Genomic DNA, 25592 nt, shown 5'->3' with positions numbered 1-25592 from the left:
CAGAAAATGTAATTCACTTGATCTAGTCCTATGTAGGCCTAGTACTGAGTCATTATGAGACTTCCTTTGTGGTTGGACAGTGGTACTTTGGGAGGTATTAGATCATTGGAGAGATAAGGCATGGGAAATCTGTTTCCAGACATGGTTGGGAGGATGATTTCAGCCTGTGGAGGTCTCAACAAGAGACCTTTGGCATATTTGGAGTGGGACTTTTCATCACTACAGATGTGACACAATGGCTAGGCTGTATGTAAGAGACTTCTTTGTATGGAAGGGGTGATGGCTATCGAAGTGGAGGTATTGTTGGTGGTTGTGATCCTAATGGAGGTACTGATGCAGCCATCGTTGAGGTGGGGGTCAGCATCAAAGAAGGTGGCTTGCTGGATTCAGGAAGATGAGGTGAAGCAAATTGGGGAGAAGGTGTTGAGGTTCTGGAAGAACGTGGATAGGGTGTCCTCACCCTCATTCCAGATGACAAAGATGTTGTCAGTGCATCTGAACCAGGTGAAGGGTTTGGGATTTTGAGTGGTTAGGAAGGATTCCTCTAAATGCCCTATGTACAGATTGGCATAGGATGGTGTCATGTAGGTGACTATTGCTCTACCTCGCATTTGATTGTAGGTGATGCCTTCAAAAGAGATGCCATTGTGAGTGAGGATATAATTGGTTATGGTGACCAGGAAGGAGGTTTTGTTGCTTTGGAGTCAGTCTGTCATTGCGAAAGATAGTTTCAATAGCAGTAAGGTCTTGGGCATTAGGGATATGATTGTAGAGGTAGGTGACATTGACATTGACGAGCAGGGCACCAGGTAGTAAAGGAACAAGAACTGTGGAAAGTCATTAGAGAAAACATTGGTGTCTGTTTATATAGGCAGGAAGATTACGGATAATAGGCTCAAGGTGTTGGTCCACGAGAGCAGAGATTATCTAAGTGAAGGTCACAATAGAAGTGCAGGAAGTGGTGAGGGTAAGGAGGCTCTTGTGAAGGTAGTGAATAGTGGTAATCCAAGGTGTGATTAAGAAGGTGAATAGGGTGAAGAGTTTTTGAGGCAGCATTGTGCATGTTGTTTTAGTTCCTGGATGCCAAGAGTTTGACTGGGAAATGGGACATACGAATTTGGAATTGCAAAGCAGGAGAATTTTATGGGCAGAAAGGATATATTGTAAGGAAGTTTTGGTTTAATGCTCTTAGAAACTTCCCCTGTGACACCCACAATTCTTATACCTGACACCTGCGTAACTACAATCCCATCATTATCCTTAATAAACTCAAAGAATACTTCTGGTATCCCATTCAATTCATTTTCACCATCCAACAGACATTAATAGGTGCTATGAGTGTATTAGCCACAGTCACAGTCACAAGACGTCATACCCCATTACTAGTTATCATTGTGTCAAATTCATACAACAACTCCTCATTAATTCTTATTCTGGAAAAGTTATCGTCCTGATCACCAAATCTATTTTCAGTTACAGTTAAGTGGCAGGTAGCATGACACTCTTTACTACTTAACTCTTCACAAGTCCCTAACTCTTCGTCATTATTGCTCTATTTACATACAACATTTATTCTCTCTTTACTTATAATATTACCTTCACTGTCATAGACAAATTCAGATATTTTTCTCTCTCTTCATTACTATTAAATTCTTCACTACTACTTTGACTGCCACTAAACTCAAATGCTTGGCTGATCAGTTGTTTTTTATTCTCATTATTCGACCACAAAGAAAGACATTTAAATTGCTTTGGTTTCCACAGTTGTCGCAAAGCAAATGTGAGTGTTGGTTGAGATTTGGCGACAGGGTTCAGAAAGAAGGGAAATATGAGTTGGTCTAAGTGAGGTCGAGTGTAGACCTGACTATGTTGTTAAAAATTCCCTTATTACAAAAGGTAAGGCTTCAAATAGATAATGAAATGACAAACAGTATAAGTGTTTACAACTTTGACTCTGTGATATACTTGCTGTAAATGAATTGTACCCATGAAAAGATCAAGTCTCTACACAGAGAGAATGACTGACTAGCACCATTCTGTCTGCTTAAACTGGAATTAGCAGTACTAACTGACCCTGCACCCATGACATGACGTGCAGAAGTTGCTAGCTAAATGATTAGTAGTCCTTCAGCTGCAATGCGTCCTCCCAGTGCACAACATGGCATGTTGTTGAAGAGCCCTGTCCATCTTATTGGCTCTACTTGTGTACTGTTTTTTGGAGGCTGAGCAGAGGGAGGGAGGGAGGTATCTGTTGTTATGTCTCGTGTCTGCAGTAGGCTTTCATGATGAATAGGTGCCACTTCCAAAGACTCTCTCCTCTTATCCCTCTCTTATTCTTGCTCCTTGTCCTTGTATGCAGTTACATCACTCTTGTTTTTACAGCTGCTAGTGTTATTACTATACATGACCATCGCCACCCTGACACCCCTGGTCGGTATTTTCCCCAGTGGGTGTAGGAGCCTCGGATGTTTTATGTAACCTCCCTCCAAGGTCTGGCTGTTGTCGCACATAGGCTATCAGCACCTCCTGCCTCGTAAGTTTCCCTTTGTTATGTTTTGAACTTGTAAGACTTGGCCGTTTTCCTTGGCTACTACTGTGGGTTACATTTTTTCATAGTATCCTGATACACTTTTTGATAATATGTCTTACACTCAACATCAAACACTTTTTTGTTTCATCTGTTTGCTTCTGTTGATCGACTTCTTCTAATTTAATTAGATCCCCAACAGTGGATTTATTACTAGACGTGGTTCCTCTACCTACATGAGTGTTACTCATTGTTGGTTTGTTTTCCATTCACTGGCAGCTCGTTTCTGCTTCTTGCCCAAGTTTGAGCCCCAACCAGAGCAAATTTCAACTATCCGTTTTTAGCCTATAGTTGCCATTCCCTTACCTCTGTCATTGGAATTTCTCCTATCAGTTCTATTCCCATTTGGACCATTTGCCACCTGATTGTTTAGAAGACCTCAATTACTCCTTCCAGAACCTACTCTACTCACTATTCAGATTGTAATATCCGATGACTTTGTTCCTAGTGTCAGAATTCCTTCCACTACCCTTGTGTGTGAGTTTCATTTGTTCTTCTTTTACCATGTAGTTAAAAAAAATCAACACTCTAACCTGCTGGAGAATTTTTTTTTTTCCAATCCATGATTATGGATTCATTACCCAATTTTTTGTGCAGATACTTCAGTTCATTAATCGAATACTGGAAAAAAAAAAAAAAAAAAAAAACGCTTAATAGCATTTCTCCTTGACCCATACCTGTCACCATCCTAAAATTCACTTAAGAGTCTTTGTTATGTGTCCTTAGACCAATACTCTTCCATAAATAACTTTTTAAACCCTTTCCAGGAATTACATGGCTCTGCAATTTTGGTTGCTGATCCATAACCACCTAACTTCAAATAACTTCTTACAGACAGACATTTTTTCTTTATCAGTCCAACTACTGGGCAAATCATTAAACACTGTGGTGAAATCAAATGGATGAATGTTACCACAGGGTTCAAAACTGATATATATGAATCAGTACATACAAAATGATTTGCACTCTGAACTTTACCAACTTAGTTTTCAACTTCTAAAAATTTAGATTCTGCGTTCTCATTGACCTGTTTCATTTTCTTTTTACCATGCATTTATTTTATAGCTCTTTTCCTATTGTTCCTACTGTACTATCCAGATCTGTTTCGAGGTGTTCAATTTGATTCCCAAGCTCTTCCCTGTTGTCATTGCAGACTTTTTTTAAATATGTTTTATTTTTTGTGCTGCAGTCAGAAACAGCAGTCACCCTTGTTTCACATTTTTTTCCTAATTCTACCTTATCAATTTAAGACATAAAGTCTGTAAATGAGTTCGCAATCATGTTGTGGCACTTTGTCAAGGTCTTTCTTGATGTAGACAGACCTTAATAAATAAACTGTCTTTATTAACTTCAGTCTCTACTCCATCTTAATTTTTAGATCTGTTTCTGTACCTCTTTCTATAATTTATTTTCAAAGCAAACTTTCATAAACTCTAGTTTTTTGTCCAGGTTTGATTCTAAATTATCAATATCATTTCTCATCTTTAATTTTAAACTGTGAGTGTCTTTTTTGATATCCCTATTACTTTTGTATATGTTGGCTACTATTGCCAACAGTTGTTTAATGTTTTCAGCTGCAAACTGATCTTGTATCTCTTGACTTTTTTGCGAGCTGGGAGTATGGAGTATTTTTAACGTTTTGGAAGACAAATGGCAACTTGTAAGTAGCTGTAAAAACTTCCAGTTATGACTCTGTTAAAAATGTGGATAATACTGGCTTTTAAATAATTTTCTTGAAAGAAACACACCTGACTATATTTTTTTTCTTTTTTCTGAGTGCTAGGGGGATGCATCCACCCTCGCCTCCAGGTATGGGCATCCTTGTCCTCGTCCTCTTGCACATTACAGTAATCGGTGGGTGAAGGCCTTGACATTTCATTTAATATTTAGCTAGCAGTAACCTCATCATTAAAAGAGGATTCCTCTATCATCTTAAAGTTCACTTTTAACAACTACTTCTTTTATTTGCAAATTTTATTTCCTCCTCCCCATCTTCCGATACAATACCATCAGGTTCACTCTTACCGTTTACTGTTTGTCCCTCACTGTCAAACACACTGTCTTTTCTCTCATCACTGCTCATTTTAGTTAATTACATTCACTGACAAAACACTTTATCTTCAGGTCAATCCAACACCATTTGCTCCTGCTACTGAAATCTGTTGCTGTTGCAGCTCATAGCCCCTGTCTGTTTATGGTTTGTCAAAAGCTGGGCTCTGTGCTGCTTGGCTGCAGTTCAAAATGATGTCAATGATAACGTCAGTTGAAACTAGTTCTCCTGTTCATTAAATGTTCGAAGTCCTCTCCATAATGGTGTCTGCTTAATTCCATATTTCACCCAGCATAACTCCCAATGTCCCCATCACTTCCTGGGCACTGTTCTATTTAGTCACTTCATCACTGTAAATTGATAGTTCACTGTCTTGAACTACTTGAGTTCTTTTTATTTGTTCCAGGATATCAGTTCTCTCATGTATGTATGAGTTCTAATTGTACCGGAATGGGACTGTTCCTCACCTGATAGGGCATCTGATGTAGTGACACTGGCACGATTCTCACTGACCTTCCTTGCTAGTGCAAACTCCTGGTCATCTCAGAGCTGTAGGTCTAAATGACTGTGTGATATTGTTTGCTCAAGAATGTACATGATGCCATAACTTGAACTGCAGAAACACTATAAAAATATATTAACACCTGGAACCAGATTAGAACCCACCATCACCTATCAGTAGTTCAGTGGCAAGGTTCATTACCCTATTTTGAACACAAAACATTTCACATATATACAAAAACATCACAGTTCACAATCAGTACAGTAACAGTTTATTAAAGGGAAACACAATGAGGTAATCTGACTAATCCAGTCCATTATGAGCATGCCCATGTCCAATAATCATTTGTTTCGATGACAATGACATTCCCCACCATTTGTTAATCACAGCACAGCTCAGTTAAAATGTTCAGTAATTTAGGTTACTGAAATGTGAAAGTCTTGAAACATTAAAAAGTTCTTGAGTTTTGGACATACTTTCGTGTGCAAAATAGGCAAAGTAGTGTCACTGGTCAACACAGGGTTCAAAATGGCTCTGAGTGCTATGGGACTTAACATCGGAGGTTACCAGTCCCCTACAACGTAGAACTACTTAAACCTAACTAACCTAAGGACGACACTCACATCCATGCCCGAGGCAGGATTCGAACCTGCGACCGTAGCGGTCGCGCGGTTCCAGACTGAAGCGCCTAGAACCGCTTGGCCACTCTGGCTGGCTCAAACACAGGGGGCGCACCAGACAGAGGTATTATTTGTGAGCTTTCCAACTTTTCTAACTGCAAACTGCCGATTTTGAGTGCTTAAAGATGAGCATATGAAAAACTTTTATCTCGTAAACTACATTATTTTTTGGAAATTGGCTCAGCTGTTTTTTTTTTTACTACAAGAACCAAGAGAATTTTGGATTATAGAAAATGTTGCTGGTTAGAAATTTTTAAAAAAGTACAAGTACTCTATTATTCCTTCGTGATGTGGATCCCCTGGTTTACATGTACACTCCTGGAAATTGAAATAAGAACACCGTGAATTCATTGTCCCAGGAAGGGGAAACTTTATTGACACATTCCTGGGGTCAGATACATCACATGATCACACTGACAGAACCACAGGCACATAGACACAGGCAACAGAGCATGCACAATGTCGGCACTAGTACAGTGTATATCCACCTTTCGCAGCAATGCAGGCTGCTATTCTCCCATGGAGACGATCGTAGAGATGCTGGATGTAGTCCTGTGGAACGGCTTGCCATGCCATTTCCACCTGGCGCCTCAGTTGGACCAGCGTTCGTGCTGGACGTGCAGACCGCATGAGACGACGCTTCATCCAGTCCCAAACATGCTCAATGGGGGACAGATCCGGAGATCTTACTGGCCAGGGTAGTTGACTTACACCTTCTAGAGCACGTTGGGTGGCACGGGATACATGCGGACGTGCATTGTCCTGTTGGAACAGCAAGTTCCCTTGCCGGTCTAGGAATGGTAGAACGATGGGTTTGATGACGGTTTGGATGTACCGTGCACTATTCAGTGTCCCCTCGACGATCACCAGTGGTTACGGCCAGTGTAGGAGATCGCTCCCCACACCATGATGCCGGGTGTTGGCCCTGTGTGCCTCGGTCGTATGCAGTCCTGATTGTGGCGCTCACCTGCACGGCGCCAAACACGCATACGACCATCATTGGCACCAAGGCAGAAGCGACTCTCATCGCTGAAGACGACACGTCTCCATTCGTCCCTCCATTCACGCCTGTCGCGACACCACTGGAGGCGGGCTGCACGATGTTGGGGCATGAGCGGAAGACGGCCTAACGGTGTGCGGGACCGTAGCCCACCTTCATGGAGACGGTTGCGAATGGTCCTCACCGATACCCCAGGAGCAATAGTGTCCCTAATTTGCTGGGAAGTGGCGGTGCGGTCCCCTACGGCACTGCGTAGGATCCTACGGTCTTGGCGTGCATCCGTGCGTCGCTGCGGTCCGGTCCCAGGTCGACGGGCACGTGCACCTTCCACCGACCACTGGCGACAACGTCGATGTACTGTGGAGACCTCATGCCCCACGTGTTGAGCAATTCGGCGGTACGTCCACCCGGCCTCCCGCATGCCCACTATACGCCCTCGCTCAAAGTCCGTCAACTGCACATACGGTTCACGTCCACGCTGTCGCGGCATGCTACCAGTGTTAAAGACTGCGATGGAGCTCCGTATGCCACGGCAAACTGGCTGACACTGACGGCGGCGGTGCACAAATGCTGCGCAGCTAGCGCCATTCGACGGCCAACACCACGGTTCCTGGTGTGTCCGCTGTGCCGTACGTGTGATCATTGCTTGTACAGCCCTCTCGCAGTGTCCGGAGCAAGTATGGTGGGTCTGACACACCGGTGTCAATGTGTTCTTTTTTCCATTTCCAGGAGTGTATAAGGGGCAATCAAAAAGTTTCTGTTCAAAGGCTGTACAGTCCAGAATTGGTATGGCAGTCAGGTATAACCATCATGAGTATTGATCAAACATCCCACCGATGCACGAGCTTGAAAGTTATTCGTTTGCTAAAACACTGCATGAAGCAGTCCGTAAGTACCTACTGCACATTCTCATCCAGTGGTAATCATTGACCCTTTAAGCCCTTTTTTAAGGCACTGAAGGCCTGTTTATCACATTGTCTCCCACTTGAGTTGGCATAACTTCTGTATTATGACATTTGCTATATAGGTGCATGCATTGGTAGAAGCAACAGCACGGAACTTTGCTCGTCGTTCCACAACAATGGTCTTCGACAGACGTGCTGCCCCATACACATTCTTCATTCTCTGATGGATGTCTGTCGGTATTTGTCCTTCGGTGGCGACGAAAAGAATTAAATGCATACATTGGTCCTTTTTGGATGCATTTGGTAATAACATAGCCATAGTTCACATTTCTGCACTTACTGCACATACGTGTGAAAGATATGAATGCCTCACTAATCCCTCACGTACATGTTGATGCTTATATACCCGCATTGGAGTTGCGCTATGCTGCATATGTGCTGCAGCTACATTCTCAAATTGAAAGTTTTTGGTTTGTATTACAATTATTAATTTGCAAGTCAATTAATTAACTTAGTATGTAATTTTGTACAGAAAAATTTGAGTAAAGAGAAAGTAGTCAAAGTTTGGAATCTAACAATGGTTATGACAAGAAATGTGATGGAAAATGGGGCTGTTTATGAATGTGAATGCTAATTATATCTTCAGTTAATTAGTTTGTGATAATGGAACACATTTTACAAGAAAGTGCAACTGTCAGACTTTCTGTTGGTGTGGGACACCTTTCTCAAATATACTGATTCGCTCAACAAGTTTTGCATGTCGAGAACCATAGTACTAATATCAGTTTATTGTATTTTCAAATTCTGAGTGCCCTAATGAATGTTAATTATGCCAGTGTAAACAGAATATCTAGAATGATGATTTGGACAATAAATTCAAGTGAAATTAAGTCATTAATTAGACTTGAGATTTTGTTGTAAGTGTCACATGCCAATAGATAAATGTATTCAAAATAAGAGAAAAATTTGTAAAATGGGAAGAATCCACTGTGCTAGATGTCACAGTCTCAATAAACCTCATTTTTACAGGTGGAAACCCTCACAAGTGTCCTAGCAAACTAGCTCTCCAAATGGAACACGTCAGGCTCATATTTATCTGTGCATTGCAAAGCAAAGAAAGATATTGAGGTATGTAGTGAGATGCTGTTGCAAAAAGCAAAGGACAATTTATATTTTCACCAGACACATCATTCTAATCACAAAGCTGACAGCCATTCTGCATCTATAGTAATATGCCACAAACCACCTTACAGTGTGCAGCGGAGTGTAATTCAGTTACTACTGTCATTCCACCCATGAATTGTGCATGAGAACAAGGACTTCCAATGAACCTCCACAATAGCTTTAATTTCTCTGATTATCTTATCATGGTCATCTTGTGACAAGTAGATTTGAGGAAGTAATATGTTGCCCTACTCTCCTCGGTATGTGAGCTCGCAGTATCTTAACTCTAAACTTCTTCATGATGTACATAACCACTCGTGCAGCACCTGCTGTTGGATGTTGTTGAGTATTTCTGTAATGCTGTGACACTTCCTAAATGAACTGTTGATTTTGTTGGTTAAGAACAAATGCTGAGTTGGGTAGGCTAGGAATTCCTGAATACTGTCACAAGTCTGCTTTGATACTGGATAAGCTCGTATTTCGTTCACTAAACAATAGTGCAGAATAGTAATGAAAGCTTTCCATAACTCAACAACAGCTTGATGTTAGTGATATGACTTTCTTGAAAACAGGAATGACTTGAACTTTTTGCAATAGTTTGTTATCTCTGTTGTTACAGTGACCTACGACAAACGGCTTCTAGAAAGGGAGCAAGGTCTTTCACATAATGTCTGTAGAATCTGACAGATATCTGATCTGGTCCAGATGCCTTTTTGCTGTTGAGTGATTTTAGATATCTTTTTAGATGTCTTCCTATTTTGTGGTCTCTTATCTTAATATCCACCCTTTTGGAATTTTTGTGATGATTGAAAGGACAAACATATTATGACTTTGCATGATGAAACAGTGTCAGAAAACTAAATTCAGCCTTTCAGCCTTCTCTCTGTGATCTTCCATTTCAGTCCTTAAGCGACTCAATAGATAGCTTTGATCTGTGTACTAACTTTATAATGAGACCAAAACTTCTTTAGATTTATAGTCAAATCTCTTAGCAAAATTTTACTTTTGAATTCATTGAACCCTTTTTACATTGCCCTCCTTACACTCATTTTGGCTGTGTTCAGCTTCTGTTTGATAGCTTGGCTTTGATGTTGCTTAAATTCGGGATCAGTCTCTATGTGCTTTTGTGGCAACATTCTTACATTGTTATTCAACAACTGCATGTCCTTACCATCTACCATCCTTTACAACTTTGCTTGGCACATGCTGGTACAAGGGTATCAGCAATGATTTCTTTTTAAATTTTACATATTTGTACTCCACAGCTTTGTCCTTAGAGCTGAATATTTAGTGTTTGCTTCTCAGGTACTTTGTATTTTGTTTCCTGTCACTTTTCCCAATCAAAAATATTTTCCTATCTTTCTCAGAATGCAATGCCTGTAGTCATTGATTAAATAACAGCCTTATGATCACTGATGCCCTCCTTAATGTTAACTGATTCAAAAAGTTTGGGTCTGTTAATTACTAATCAAACTAAGATGTTTGCTTTTACGAGTCAGTTCTCTAACTACATGCTCAAAGCAATTTTCAAACAAGACATTCAGAATGCTTATGGGAATTTACCTCCACCTGTTATAAAAAAAACATTATTTGTTTTTATGCACAAACATTTTTCAACACATTTGAATCATCTCTTTATATAGTTAGCAGATTGAAGTCTGACCAGGTAACTTACTCCCAGTATTGTCCAACTTTTCTCTGAAGTGCTCTACCATCACTGTTCCTGAAGCAGGTGGTTTTTTTGCTTAACTTTGCCCAGATTATTTCACATTCAGGACCGATAATAACATTCTGTATTACTATAAAAGTGAAACAAGGGTAATGAAATTTAGTCAAATTAACTCAGGCAATGCCAATGGACTTTAATTAGAAAATTGAATGCTAAAATTAGATAATTTTTGTTATTTGGGCTGCAAAATAACTGGCAATAACAAGAAAGCAACTCCGAAGATGAGAAACTTGTTAACATCAGATATAACTTAGATCGATAGGAAGTCTTTTCTGAAGCTATTTGTCTGGAGCATAGCCTTGTACGGAAGTGGAACATGAACGATAAACAATTCTGACAACAAGAGAAGAGAAGCTTTTAAAATGTGGTGAGACAGAAGAATGCTGAAGATGGGTAGACCAGATAACTAATGAAGAGGTATGTAATGTAATTTGGAGGAGAATAAATGTATGACGCAACTTAACTAAAAGTTTATAGTACTCAACCTGAGGCATCAGTGAGAGAATTGTCTATGTGGTAGTAGAGAGAAGTGTGGTGAGTGAAAATTTTAGAGAAAGACCAAGGCTAAATTACATGTACTGATTATGACTATGACAATAATGACCATATTAAAATTTTCTCTTTGTGCTCTCCAAAAATCAAAGTTCTCAAAATGTAAATGCAGCTGATCTGGTTCCAACAGATAATTCGCCGTTCACCTCATAAATGAGTTCTAACCATTAAAAAATCATGCACACCCCTCAAACTTTGCTACCTGTGTATGACACATCTGACCTATTGTGAGGGCATTACAATCCTCAGCTCAGTAGGATAAGTAAATTTTCATCCTAAATTGACATACAATCATTTGACCCACTGGTTTAAATCTTCACTTGACTCCAGACCTGAGGAGGTGATCAGTTTTGATTATGATGCTACAATAAGCTGGGCTTCCACCCTGTGACTGGCACAGATGTCCTCATCAATTCAGCTACCCAATTAAAGGAACAGAAGACGGCTTCAGAAGAGAGGTGGCAAGTGTCATCCATGCCAATATGATCTACTATTTGAAGTGTATTCAGTAGCTGTCAGCAATAGTGTACTGCACATCTTTGACAAGACATCCCAGGAAGCATACTGAGTGCAAACTGGCCTTATTTCCTGACCAGAGTGTTGTTTTCTCAAGGGTTGACATTACCCACCTAATGCTGTAGCTCCCAATGTCCAACAAACTTATCCTCTACAAGTGTCCAATAAGATTACCAACAAGTGGAAGAACTGAAAATCATGTAATTGGGTTCCAAGACAACCCTTAGCCTAGTGAAGCATTAATACAGTGGAAAAAGTAATCACTCTGTTGTATATGACATACAGGAACTGCTAACATTATTTCACAGCTGTCAACAAGAGGTTAGTCTCATATAAAAGTGCATATTATGGTACGAAGGTTATCAAATTGGTCATTGGTATGATGACTCCTGATCTGCAGAGAATTCCCAAGAAAAATCTGCACCACATTGGGCTTTTTTTGTTCCCACCGTGTGCATGTGGTGAAGAGGATGACAGCAGCAATATCTTCTTTGATTGTATAAAGTGACCTGATTCCACAAATGCTGTATTGCAATATCTGCAAAACTGAACTCTCTCCTGTCAACTTTGATAATACTGTTATCATCAGAGAACGACTACAAGACAGTAAAAACTTTATTCGCTAAGAGCAAGTGGATAATCAGTTAACAGTACAACCCTGTAAGTTATCACATAGCTCAGTTTCTTCTTTAGTATTATTTATCTCTGCTTTCAACAATGTGATCATTATATATCTGGTTTTATCTTAGCCCTGACACGATCAACAAGTGTTTTTATAAAGTGCAACAAATATTAATGGTTTCTCTGCAAAATGCTCCTCATGATACTATATATTCAGTGGAAAACCACTTTTGCAGTGTAGTTCCTATAATTTTTCAAAATTATTATTGCTTATTAAGATTCCAGACAAGCATGCTCGCCTCTTCCTTTTGTAATGAAACCCTTGGTAATCAAGAAGCATTATAGCAGTGATTAATAACATTATTCTGTCGTGTTTACTGTGCTGTAGTCTTTGAGACACCATATTTTTTTCCCAAATGGGCTGTTTCAAAACACAGAAATTACGAATGTTAAATAAAAAATACATTTTTACATTTTCTGAAGCTTGCCTCAGTTGTCAAACTAATCTTCTTGGTTGCTGTTTGCTTTATTGTAGTCCCAGTTTTACCTTCACAAAATTACACTCCCAGAGTCCATCAAGCTCATAATTTTCTTGACTGTTATTGCTCTATACTGAAAACTGTACAGTGTAGGCAAATAAATTGAAATTCATGGAGATAGTTTGTGACAAAACACACCTACAGCACAGTTCTGTCATCTTGCTTTCTGCTTTCGCAAACAGTTAATTTTGTCAGATAGGTAAACAGTCATTAAGTACCACATATATGAGATGAGTCCACTTGTAAGTTGAAGGTTATTTCCATATTTTGTATTGAAATTGGAAATAAATCATTTTATAGGCTGCATCACCAAATGCATTTTAACTGAAACAAGGTGGTTTTTGTTAATAAATTTCTTGATCATGCTACTGTAATTGGGTTCGGGGGGGGGGGGGGGGGACTTCAGATTGCCAGGTGTAGAATGGGAGTCATGCAATCAAAACTGATGCCAGACAAGTAATTCATGTGTGATTATTCTGGATGTCTTTTCCAAAAAAATTTTGATCAGGATAGTTAAAGAACCAGTTTGTGAAGGTAACGTCTTAGATCTCCTAGCAACAAACAGATCTGAACTTTCTTGATCAGTTAATGTAGGGCCTCAGTGATGATAAGGTAGTGATAATATCTATACCTATGGGTATTGTAAGGAATGTTAAGAAAAGTTTGCTCACTAGGAATGACAGGATACAAATTGTTGATTATTTGAATAGTCAACACTGAATATTCAGTGTTGAGGATGAAAATGTAGAGCACAAATGGAAAAAATTCAAAAGCATCATTCAATATGCTTTAGACAGGTATGTTCCTGACAAGTACTTAAGGGATGGGAAACATCCACTATGGTTTAATAACAGTGTTAGGACACTACTACAGAAAACAAAGAGAGCCTCATTGCAAATTCACTAAGACACAATCTAGCTGACAAACAAAAGCTGAACAAAGTGAAAATAAGTGTAAGGAGAGAAGTGAGAGAAGCACATTTGGTAGCTTTAGTAAAATTTTTCCATCGAATCTGACTAAGAACCCTAAGAGGTTGTACATGAAATGTATTCACAGTTGCGAATGTGGACAACCATCGGTGTATAATGAAATGATGACAATAAAAAAATCTGTGCCATACTGGGATTTGAACCTGGATTTCCTGCTCATTGCAAGTGATCACCTTACCATTAGGCCATACAAGCACAATTGTGGGTAGACCCAAATTTCCAAATATCATCAACCTTGTGTCTACAACCTGCACTTGTACATTCATTATGTATATTCCCATCCAAGGCGAACATTTTAATTGAAAGTCTCTTGCCTGGTATCAGCAGATAAATATGATACTGCAGTGTGTGTGTAATGGCAGGCATATCCAAAGGAACATCACATTGTTCTTCTTAACCACAGTCACTGCAATATTGTACTTATCTGCCAATACCAGGCTGCAACTTTCAATTAAAATGTCTTACCCCATACAGGAATATACATAATGGGCTTATGAGTGAGTGCAGGTTGTAGACACATGGTTGATAACCTATATGGGAGCTTGGGTCTACTTGTGGATCGTGCTTGAATAACCTAATGGTAACGCAACCACTCGTTATAAGCAGGAAATCTGGGTTCAAGATCTGGTCCGACACAAATTTTCATTGTCGTCATTCCATTACACAGCTAATGATTGTCGATATTCACAACTGTGAATATATTTCATCTATTTCATAATTGCTGTAGTCGCTAAAGTGCATATTCCTTCAGACATGCATGCATGTCTGAAGGAACATGGCATTGAACTTCTGAACAACACAGGCACTGCAATATCATACTAAGAGGTTTTGGTCTTAGAATCAATAAGCAAATTGCAATAATGCATTCAGTCACTCAGGGACAATACTGGCACCAAAACATGCATTGGTACTCCGAGGAAAAAAAGAAAAACAAGATCACATGAGAATTTTTGCCTGAGAAACATAGAGCTGTCCATTCCTCTCTATTTTGTTTCCAGAATGGTGTGACGCAAGTTTCTTATGTGCTGAGAAAGGGCAGGGGGGGGGGGTTAATTTTAATACTTTCAACTATGCACTATTTTGGAACCATTGAAAAGCTTCGAGTAAACCAGAGATACTTTTAGATTACACTGTAACAAAGAGAGGAGTCTTCACAGTCAACCAAATGGAAGATGTGTATCCTGCCAGACAGATGACAAGAAACTTCCTGGCAGATTAAAACTATGTGCCAGACCGAGACTCGAACTCGGGGGCTTTGCCTTTCGCGAGCAAGTGCTCTACCCCCAGACTGTGGCTAAGCCATGTCTCCATGTCTCCGCAATATCCTTTCTTTCAGGAGTGCTAGTTGTGCAAGGTTCGCAGGAGAGCTTCTGTAAAGTTTGGAGGGTGGGAGACAAGGTACTGGCAGTAGTAAATCTGTGAGGACGGGGCGTGAGTTGTGCTTGGGTAGCTCAGTCGGTAGGGCACTTGCCCGCAAAAGGCAAATGTCCCGAGTTCGAGTCTTGGTCCGGCACACAGTTTTAATCTGCCAGGAAGTTTCATATCAGCACACACTCCACTGTATAGTGAAAATTTCATTCTAGGTGACAAGAAGATGGTCATTGGGGATATTCTGTGCTCTAATGGATATAACACCAATCAATGCTCGTATCATTTTTTGTGTGAATCAAATAAATCCAAAGAAGAAGACAAGTGATAGTGCTGACTTGTGGTAGTGTGTGAAATGGTTTTTGCACAAAATAACTTGGCACAAGGTGCATAATGCACTTTTTGTAGTTTCCTTCTTTCTCTTAGCACATCCTTGCACACCTTCCTCTTGTTTCACCTTCAGTTGGTAGGTGGTCACCAATGTTCTCCACAGATTTGTATACAGCAGTTGGGTGTCCAGCAGCTCTCCTCCTCTTGATAATCACATCTTTGTTTCCCAGTGCAATTATTTGGCATACAAGGAGGATAAGAAAATCAGTTGATGGAATTTTTTTCATGGTGAGACATCTAGGGAGTAAAGGGTTGACAATGAAACTTGAAGACAGCAAAACCTATAGGTGCAATCTGTTATTACAAGAATTTAGCAGACCATTAGCAGGCTTAACTCAGCAAGCTATTAGCAGGCTTCCCTTTAACATTAAAATACTGATGCTTAGGAATAACATTCAGCAAATTTCCACTGGTTCTCTGGATACCTATCATGGGACATATATGTCCTAATGGTAATGAAAGAGTTAAAAGGATAGTAAACATTTCAGTAATACTTAGATCATCTTATATTTCTGGAAAACTAATTTCAGTAACCTCTTAAGATAGTGACGTAATGTTTTTCATGTTATACGGCATAAAATATTCATTCTTTTTTGTCATCCTCGCAGGACGTGCAGATCATTTTAGTGTGATGTTAACATACATGTTTGGAACAAATCACACATACTGTGGAATGTTTGATGTAATTTATACTTTGGTACATGTGACATATTCTTCTCTTGCTAGGCAATGGTAGCTGGTCCTGTTCTACACATCTTTACATACTGGCACCAATTCCTTGCTATGCTAGATAAAGAGCTTTATTTATTCGTCATAGATTTGGTGTCCATGGGAACCATTCAGTCTTTGGGCAACATAGCCGAATCATAAATCCTTATTCACATTCTTCAGAAATTCATTGTGTAACTTTATTACCTGAGCTCATTCCAAAAAGTATACAAAATGGTGTGCTCAGAAGTAACGCCTCTGAATTTTTGAAGTGGAAAGTCTTAGAGCTTTTTAAATAAAACAAACGTTACTAACATTCTACATCTTTATTCTTCATGTCTACATATTTGCAGCCCCCTGATGCTAGAGGGGCAATACTGACCTTACGACTTATCTTAGAAGAAAGATTAAGAAAAGGCAAACCTACGTTTCTAGCATTTGTAGACTTAGAGAAAGCTTTTGACAATGTTAACTGGAATACTCTCTTTCAAATTCTGAAGGTGGCAGGGGTAAAATACAGGGAGCGAAAGGCTATTTACAGTTTGTACAGAAACCAGATGGCAGTTATAAGAGTCGAGGGGCATGAAAGGGAAGCAGTGGTTGGGAAAGGAGTAAGACAGGGTTGTAGCCTGTCCCCGATGTTATTCAATCTGTATATTGAGCAAGCAGTAAAGGAAACAAAAGAAAAATTCGGAGTAGGTATTAAAATTCATGGAGAAGAAGTAAAAACTTTGAGGTTCGCCGATGACATTGTAATTCTGTCAGAGACAGCAAAGGACTTGGAAGAGCAGTTGAACGGAATGGACAGTGTCTTGAAAGGAGGATATAAGATGAACATCAACAAAAGCAAAACGAGGATAATGGAATGTAGTCAAATTAAGTCGGGTGATGCTGAGGGAATTAGATTAGGAAATGAGACACTTAAAGTAGTAAAGGAGTTTTGCTATTTAGGGAGTAAAATAACCGATGATGGTCGAAGTAGAGAGGATATAAAATGTAGACTGGCAATGGCAAGGAAAGCGTTTCTCAAGAAGAGGAATTTGTTAACATCGAGTATAGATTTAAGTGTCAGGAAGTCGTTTCTGAAAGTATTTGTATGGAGTGTAGCCATGTATCGAAGTGAAACATGGACGATAACTAGTTTGGACAAGAAGAGAATAGAAGCTTTCGAAATGTGGTGCTACAGAAGAATGCTGAAGATTAGATGGGTAGATCACATAACTAATGGGGAAGTATTGAATAGGATTGGGGAGAAGAGAAGTTTGTGGCACAACTTGACTAGAAGAAGGGATCGGTTGGTAGGACATGTTTTGAGGCATCAAGGGATCACAAATTTAGCATTGGAGGGCAGTGTGGAGGGTAAAAATCTTAGAGGGAGACCAAGAGATGAATACACTAAGCAGATTCAGAAGGATGTAGGTTGCAGTAGATACTGGGAGATGAAGAAGCTTGCACAGGATAGAGTAGCATGGAGAGCTGCATCAAACCAGTCTCAGGACTGAAGACAACAACAACAACAACGATGCTAGAGGGCTTTTGAAAAACTGAAAATTTGTAGTGTACAACATGGTGGTGTGTAACAAAACTGTGTGCTGTAATTGATTGCTAAATTCAAAGATTTCATTCACACCTGGAGGACCTTCTCTTTCAGCATGGCAATACCAGACCACACACAAGCACTGCAACAGTATAATTAATGCCTTGAGTTCACTGTCGTCAATCATCCTCCATACAGTTTTGACTTGTCCCCATCTGATTTTCATCTGTTTCCAAAACTTAAATAACACATTCAGGGACTTCACATTTATAATGATGAAGCTGTGCAAGCAGAGGTGAGCCTGTGGCTCTGTCAACAAAGCCAAACATTATATAGTGACATTATCAAGAAACTGGTCTCTCGTTTGGAGAAATATGTTCTGTCACCACGGTGGCTGTGCTGAGAAAGAAACATGTAGATGTAAAGAATAAAGATGTAGAACATTAATAATGTTTGTTTTATTTAGAAAACTTTAAAAATTTTCTCTTTAAAAAAATGGAGGCATTACTTTTTAGCATATCCTTGTATGAATTTGGAGCAGACACATTTATCAAATGAAAAAATACTTGTAATGGCCACCTTCATCATCATCATCATCATCATCATCATCTTCTTCTTCTTCTTCTTCTTCTTCTTCTTAATCTTCATCTTCTTCTTCTTTTTCTTTTGTCAATACTGTAATTAGTGCATAACTGATCACAAATGTCTTTTCCACCTTTTGTATAGTTATAAGACATTATAACTTGAGAGTTTTTCTGAGAGCCTATGTCTTCATCGATCTTTCATAGCATAGTGAAAATGAGTACAGCAGATCATAGTTTGGTTGGAACATATGAGTACATTCTTACATCTTTTTTTGAAAACAAACAAGCATGAAGCTACAGTTCTTTGTTTATTTGGCAAAAATTGTAGAGGGATATCTTGTCTATAAAGTTTCACCCGATGTCAAACTTTTTTCCTGTAGAATTATTGCAAGAGGCATGATGGTGTACCAGTTATCAGTAGTTACATTCCTGCCATAACTTACTAGAGGAATAATAAAATGTTACACTATTTCTGAAGGTTTGTGCAGTGTGCCTATGTGTATTTCAAAGTAAATAAGATAAAAATAGTATTCCATATTTGTTTGGCTTTTTGGGCAGATATTGTTGGAAGAAACATCCTCCTCAAAATGGAATGAGTTGCTCATCAGTTGTCGCCTATTCTCCCAAAGTGTTTCAACTTCATTTAAAAGAACTGTTCAAATGAAAAGATACGAAACATCATAACAAGCAAACCAATTGAAATTTGTATATGCAACTTTGGGATGACATATTGAGGCATCCAGGAAATGGAAGCATGCATGCATTGTTACATCTACATCTACATTTATACTCCGCAAGCCACCCAATGGTGTGTGGCGGAGGGCACTTTACGTGCCACTGTCATCGCCTCCCTTTTCTGTTCCAGTCGCGTATGGTTCGCAGGAAGAACGACTGTCGGAAAGCCTCCGTGCATGCTCGAATCCCTCTAAAAAATTCAAAGCTATGCCCTCGGCAGTGAAAGTGATGCTCAATGTCTTTTTCAGTGTCTGAGGTCTGGTACTCATCAGATTCCTCGAGCATGGAAAAATCATAAACCATGACGTGTACTGTAAGGCTCTGTGTAGCTTATGTAAGTCCATCAATAGCAAATGGCGTAGACTGCTCACAGAGGGAGTGATTCTGTTCCATGATAATGCAAGTTCACATCTCTGAAAGGTGACAGTAAGTGTAATGGCCAATTTCAAGTGGGAGCAGCTTGGGCATCCACCCTACAGTGCAGACATGTCACCCTGCAACTTCCATGTGCTTGATCCGCTAAAGAAGAGTCTCAAAGGGAAGTATTTCAACTTGGTTGATGAACTGAAGGACACGGTGGAGGACTGGCTAATGTCACAGCCACAGGAATACTGGAAACAGTGAATCCTTCAGCCAATGAAGCAGTGGGATAGTTGTGCTCAAGCCTCTGGTGATGTCGTTTGAATAAAGACTTCAATTATACCTACAGAGTTGTTTATTACCTTTTCTTGTGAAAACGCCTCATACTTATGTTGAATTGGTATGATAAGTTCAGGAACAGTGGTGAACTTGTTAGTCTTTTTCCTCTCATTTATAAGGTTTTTATCACCAAACGAGATAGACCAAAGTAAAATCAGGAATCTTGTATGTCATAGTAACTGCACATACATCAGGCCCATCTGTATCTTATAGATCTTTGCCATACATAGGAACTTACAAAGCTTCCTCCCTTTTTCAAAGGACTGAGAAAGCCATTCACCTTCACACAGTCTATCTTTTGCAGCACACTATCTGTAAAACTACCCATGACTGTTGATAATGTGCAAATTACTGAACATAAAAATGTCATCCATCAATTTATGACAAAAATAGAGAAAAGATTTCCACTAACGCTAAAGTGCCTGGTTTATAAAAAATTATGTTGTTGCTTTTGGGTCTTCCCCTGTGACTAAATGGTTTCATTGGCCATCCAGTCTGTCCATAATTACTCACGTAGCAATCTTTAGTAACAAATGAATTTGAGGAATCGTCAGTTGAAGAGGCAACCACATCTGAATCTGTATGATGCTTACTTAGTTCAACATTGTCCTCTCCATCTTCTGAACTTTCCCCAGATAGAGACTGTTTACAATTAGTTCATAGCTGCTCTGAAAATCTCATCACGTTAGGGACTCTATGTTAAAATCTTTTAAATGGTCAGTGAACACTTCCTAAAACATGGGACTAATGAGAAGAATGATCGCGGCAGATTTACTTACAAGATGATGCACGTGAAAAGGATGAAAAACAGAAGAAAAAACTCCCTGGTCAGATTGATTGTACACAAGCATCTTACATAGGGGGTATAGTTTTAGACACAGAATAATATATTTGAATATACTGATGTAGGTGCTCTGTAACTTTCTCTGTATGAGAAGATAGTTTTTGCACTGCTGGAAAAACTCAAAAATGTTTGTTGTAACATGTGTTTTGCAACTGTAGGTACTTCCTCTGATTATGGATGAGCTCACCTATATGGGCTGTAGTCCTTTGCACAGATTCAAAGATATTGTTGACAATTTTGAAAAAGAAGCTTTTCCAGCCCTGTAGTCACCATACGAGTTGTTGGTTTGGGCACAGTACATTTTCTTTCAAGCAGTTCATAGACATGTTCAACAGATTCAAGTCTGGGAGGCATAGCATTTGAGTGATATCCTCACCCTGTAGCCTGTTGTCACAACTAAGCTTTGTGGAGACTAGAAGATGTGTCATTCACAAAAAGAAAGCAACTGCCATTTGCTATGCTATACATCCTAACACAGTTTAGTAACTAAAAACTGTCAGTTGCTTGTTCTACATATCCACCATTGTTGATTACTGCTCACACTATCACATCACATCATTATTAAACTTCATTGTTTCACATTCTGCACGACTATTACACAGACACTGTCCAGTCATGTTAATGTGGCCTCTTTGCAGCTGTGAGACGTGCAGGAAGAGTGTCAGTGAGGTTCTGAAAGGTACCAACAAGGATGTGGAGCCACGCTAACTCCAGTGCTGAGGATCCGTGGCACAGAGACTGATGGAGGTGATCCCACAAATTCTCGATTTGGTTTAAATCTGGCAAGTTTGAGGGTTAGGGGAGTAGAGTTAACTCATCCTGGTGCACTTTGAACCGTGCATGTACACTGCGAGCAGTATGTCACATTTCATTGTCCTGCTGGTAGGTGCTGTCATGGTGAAGAAAAACAATCTACATAGACACGGTCTCCCTGGATAGATGCATACTTGCGGTGATCCGTTCCTGGACAGACCTTTCACGCTATACATTCCAATGGCCCTCTTTATTGTGAAGCATAAAACACAATTCATCTGAAAAGGTCATCTGTCACCACTAATTGGATGCCCAGTTGTGGTATTGATGAGCAGATTCCAGCCTTTGTCATCAATGAACAGCAGTGAGCATGGGTCCTTGAACCATGGGTCCTTGAACCAAGTGCCTGCTGTGGAGGCCCATATGCAGCAACGTTCACTGAATGGTCATTGAGGAGATTCTGTTGGTAGCCTCTTGGTTCATCTGGGTGGTCAGTTGCTCAACCGGTGAATGTCTATTTGCCCATACACATCTCTGCAGACATCGTTCATCTGTGTCACCTATGGTCTGTGGAGCACCACAGTTGCCGTGGCACATGTTTTGGATAACACCATTTTTCATGCACGGTATACTTTAACCACAGTGGCACATGAACAGTGTACAAACTGAGCTGTTTCAGAAATGCTCCCATGCATGGCCTGAAAGCCAATGATAATGCCCTTTGGGATGTCTGAGAAATTGCTCCATTTCCACGTTATGAGAATGACTGCACTATCTGCCTCCCCCATCAGTCAAACTTTATGTGGTGCTGCCACCTGCCGACTGTGAATGGTCACTGCACATACACTGAAGTACCAAAGAAACTGGCATAGGCAAGTGTATTCAAATACAGAGACATGTAAACAGACAGAATATGCTGCTGTGGTTGGCAACTCCTATATAAGACAACATGTGTCTGGCGCAGTTGTTAGATTGGATACTGCTGCTACAATGGCAGGTTGTCAAGATCTGAGCGAGTTTGAACATGGTGTTAAAGTCGGCACATGAGCGTTGGGACACAGCATCTCCGAGGTAGCGAAGAAGTGTGGATTTTCCCGTACTACCATTTAACGAGTGTACCTTGAATATCAGGAATCCGGTAAAACATCAAATCTTTGACATCGATGTGGCCAGAAAAAGATACTGCAAGAACAGGGCCAATGATGATCGAAGAGAATCGTGCAATGTGATCGAAATGCAGCTCTTCCACAAATTGCTGCAGATTTCAGTGCTGAGCTATCAGCAAGTGTCAGTGTGCGAACCATTCAGGGAGACATCATCAATATGGGCTTTCAGAGCCAAAGGTGCACACGTGTACCCCTGATGACTGCACGGCACAAAGCTTTATGCCTCGCATGGGCCTCTCAACACCAATATTGGACCGTTGATGACTGGAAACATGTTGCCTGGTTGGATGAGTCTCATTTCCAATTGTATTGAGCAGATGGATGTATACAGGTATAGAGACAACCTCGTGAATCCATGGACCCTGCATGTGAGCAGAGACTGTTCGAGCTGGTGGAGACCCTGTAATGGTGTGCGGCGTGTGCAGTTGGAGTGACATGGGACTTGTGATTTCTCTCGATATGATTCTGACAGATGGCATGTACATAAGCACCCTGTTGATCACCTGCATCCAATGGACTTGGGCATTCTGATGGACTTGGGCAAATCCAGCAGGATAATGTGACAGCTCACATGTCCAGAATTGCTACAGAGTGGCTCCAGGAACACTCTCCTGACTTTAACACTTCCGCTGGCCAGACATGAACATTATTGAGCATACCTGGGATGCCTTGCAACATACTGTTCAGAAGTGGTCTCCACCCCCTCATACTCTTATGGATTTATGGACAGCCCTGCTGGATTTGTGGTGTCAGTTCCCTCCAGCACTAGTTCAGACATTAGTTGAGTCCATGGCATGTCGTGCTGTGGCACTTTTGCGTGCTCACGGGGGCTCTGCACAATATTAGGCAGGTGTACCATTTTCTTTGACTCTTCAGTGTAGGCAGTGGGCACATTAATATGACTGGACTGTGCAAATAGTTGGTTTTCAGCCCAACATTAAATCGGAACTGATTAGAGTACAAAATTTGGTTCCATTTTATATGCATTCATTCATCATTTTCACCCACCAGTATTGTCAGGCACAAAATTTCGTTTTGTTAATATGACTCTCACTCCATGGGCTCACTTGGGTTGAAGTTAATTACTTTCAGAAAAATGTCTGGTGACAATTTCAGTCGATAGTCAGAGCACTACTGCTCTCTGCAAAGTTCACTGCAGCTGAATTGCAGACTCCCACCTTTTAAAACTAATTATTTCCCATTTAAAAGTACTAGTTTTATTCAGATCCATTTGCTAGTTGCCAATTTGTGTTGATTTCACTGTCAGGCAGCAGTAAGGAGCACTAGAAGATGGGAAATGGCTGAAATATGGAAAACAATATCATTGTATGTAAGTGATAACCACATTGTAGGTCTGAATTTATAATGCTGTAATATTCTTAAAGACACTGAAAAAAGTTACCAATCCTGGAAGACTGTACTATGATCTATGAATATCTCCCACTCTTTGAATGAGAGTCCACACCTATGAAGTTATACTTCACTTTGCTACTTTGTTATTGTAATTGCACTTTATTTGTGTGTAAATCATTTGTATTCCAGGAGGTACAATATCTTATGCTGGAACTAAACAACTTGCACTGGCATTGGCTCATTGCAACACAGGTTGCAGCAAACAACATTGCAAAGACATTTCAAATTCTTTTCTCATATTTATATTAACTGGATGGTCATTTCTGGAGCTCCAACAGTTGAGCAGCATACATGTTTGTTGTCATATGACTAGGAAACTGGAATGTCATTTTTCCTGTTACTCTAGTAACATGCCCCAAAAACACTTTCCTCTGAATTTTACAGGATACCTTGGCTTATTCCTTAATAGTTTTGACATTGTAAGTATGTTTACACATTTGGCTTGTGGAATTACAGTTTTAAAAAACCACAAGGTTGTCAGTTGTAACAAAATTTATTTACATATTTCTTCAATAAATGCACCTTAACAGCACTTCGTGATTCTTTTTTCAGAAAAATGTTCAAAAATTGTTGTACAAGATATTTAATTTTTAAAATTTCTCTTACTTATTGATGATAATTTCTCATACTATGAGACTGAAGATTTTAAGTTACTTCACGAAGGAATTATTTGTTGGAAACTTCGAACAACTTGGTGTTGCAGAATTTATGAATGGAAATTTAAAAATATGATACAGCAAAATCTGATTGGCAAATGTGAAGTTCCAGTTATCAAAATACTGATACTAGTGTTCTGCAATGTGAATCAAGCATCTGTCAGTCTATAAGTTTATGTGAATATGGAGCACCTCATGAAGACTATCCATTGATTTTTGTTCATCTAGTGTCTATTTTTCTGAGTTTGTGGACTATAAATGCAAAAAGTGAGATTGTTTTATTGGCTCAATAAGTGATGGTTACATCTAGTTGAAAGACCAGCTAAATTTGATTTAAATATTTATGAAAATGTGAATATGATTTTTCCAAATTAACAGGGTGATACATTCTCCGATTTTGATACGCTGACGGACAAGTTGGTCGCAGAGATCCTGTATCATGTGGAGGCCTGTGGACTAAATCCAGCAAAGATAAGCTTCATTGGACATTCACTGGGGAACATCATTATACGATCAGCAATCACACGCCCTCAGATGAAACACCTGCTGCCTCGTCTACACACCTTTCTTTCATTGTCAGGGCCTCATCTTGGCACACTGTACAATAATAGCGGCCTTGTCAACATGGGTATGTTAAATGCTATTTATTATTCACATATTATTTTAATATTGCAAATACATAATGTTTTTAGAAAATTAAAATATTTTTATAATTCAGCAAAAAGAGTCAAAATTGAAATCATCAACTACTAATGAAAATAAACTAACATCCTGTACTCACCCAAAAGGGGAACCATGAAACAATCTAGAGAACATATGTTTTTATTGACTCACTGATTTTTCTTTGTTGGGGAAGCAGTTTTTTGCTACTTTTGTCTTTTTTCTTCTTCTTTCACCTCCTACTC

At 39.6% G+C, this 25592-nt stretch overlaps 1 protein-coding gene across 1 annotated transcript in view; it reads left to right on the top strand.

Annotated features, from left to right (window-relative positions):
- LOC126177117 (uncharacterized) overlaps nt 1-25592 on the top strand; it is a 571356-nt gene that overhangs the window by 513792 nt on the left and 31972 nt on the right. Inside the window, exon 16 of the mRNA XM_049924387.1 lies at nt 25066-25315. Coding sequence (XP_049780344.1) covers nt 25066-25315 — 250 coding nt within the window. The remainder of the gene's footprint in view (nt 1-25065; nt 25316-25592) is intronic.

This window comes from Schistocerca cancellata, chromosome 3 (genome assembly GCF_023864275.1).
Source record: "Schistocerca cancellata isolate TAMUIC-IGC-003103 chromosome 3, iqSchCanc2.1, whole genome shotgun sequence".
NCBI lineage: Eukaryota > Metazoa > Arthropoda > Insecta > Orthoptera > Acrididae > Schistocerca > Schistocerca cancellata.
The sequence above is the reverse complement of the archived record's forward strand: the minus strand, read 5'-3'. Positions and strand labels throughout refer to the sequence as shown.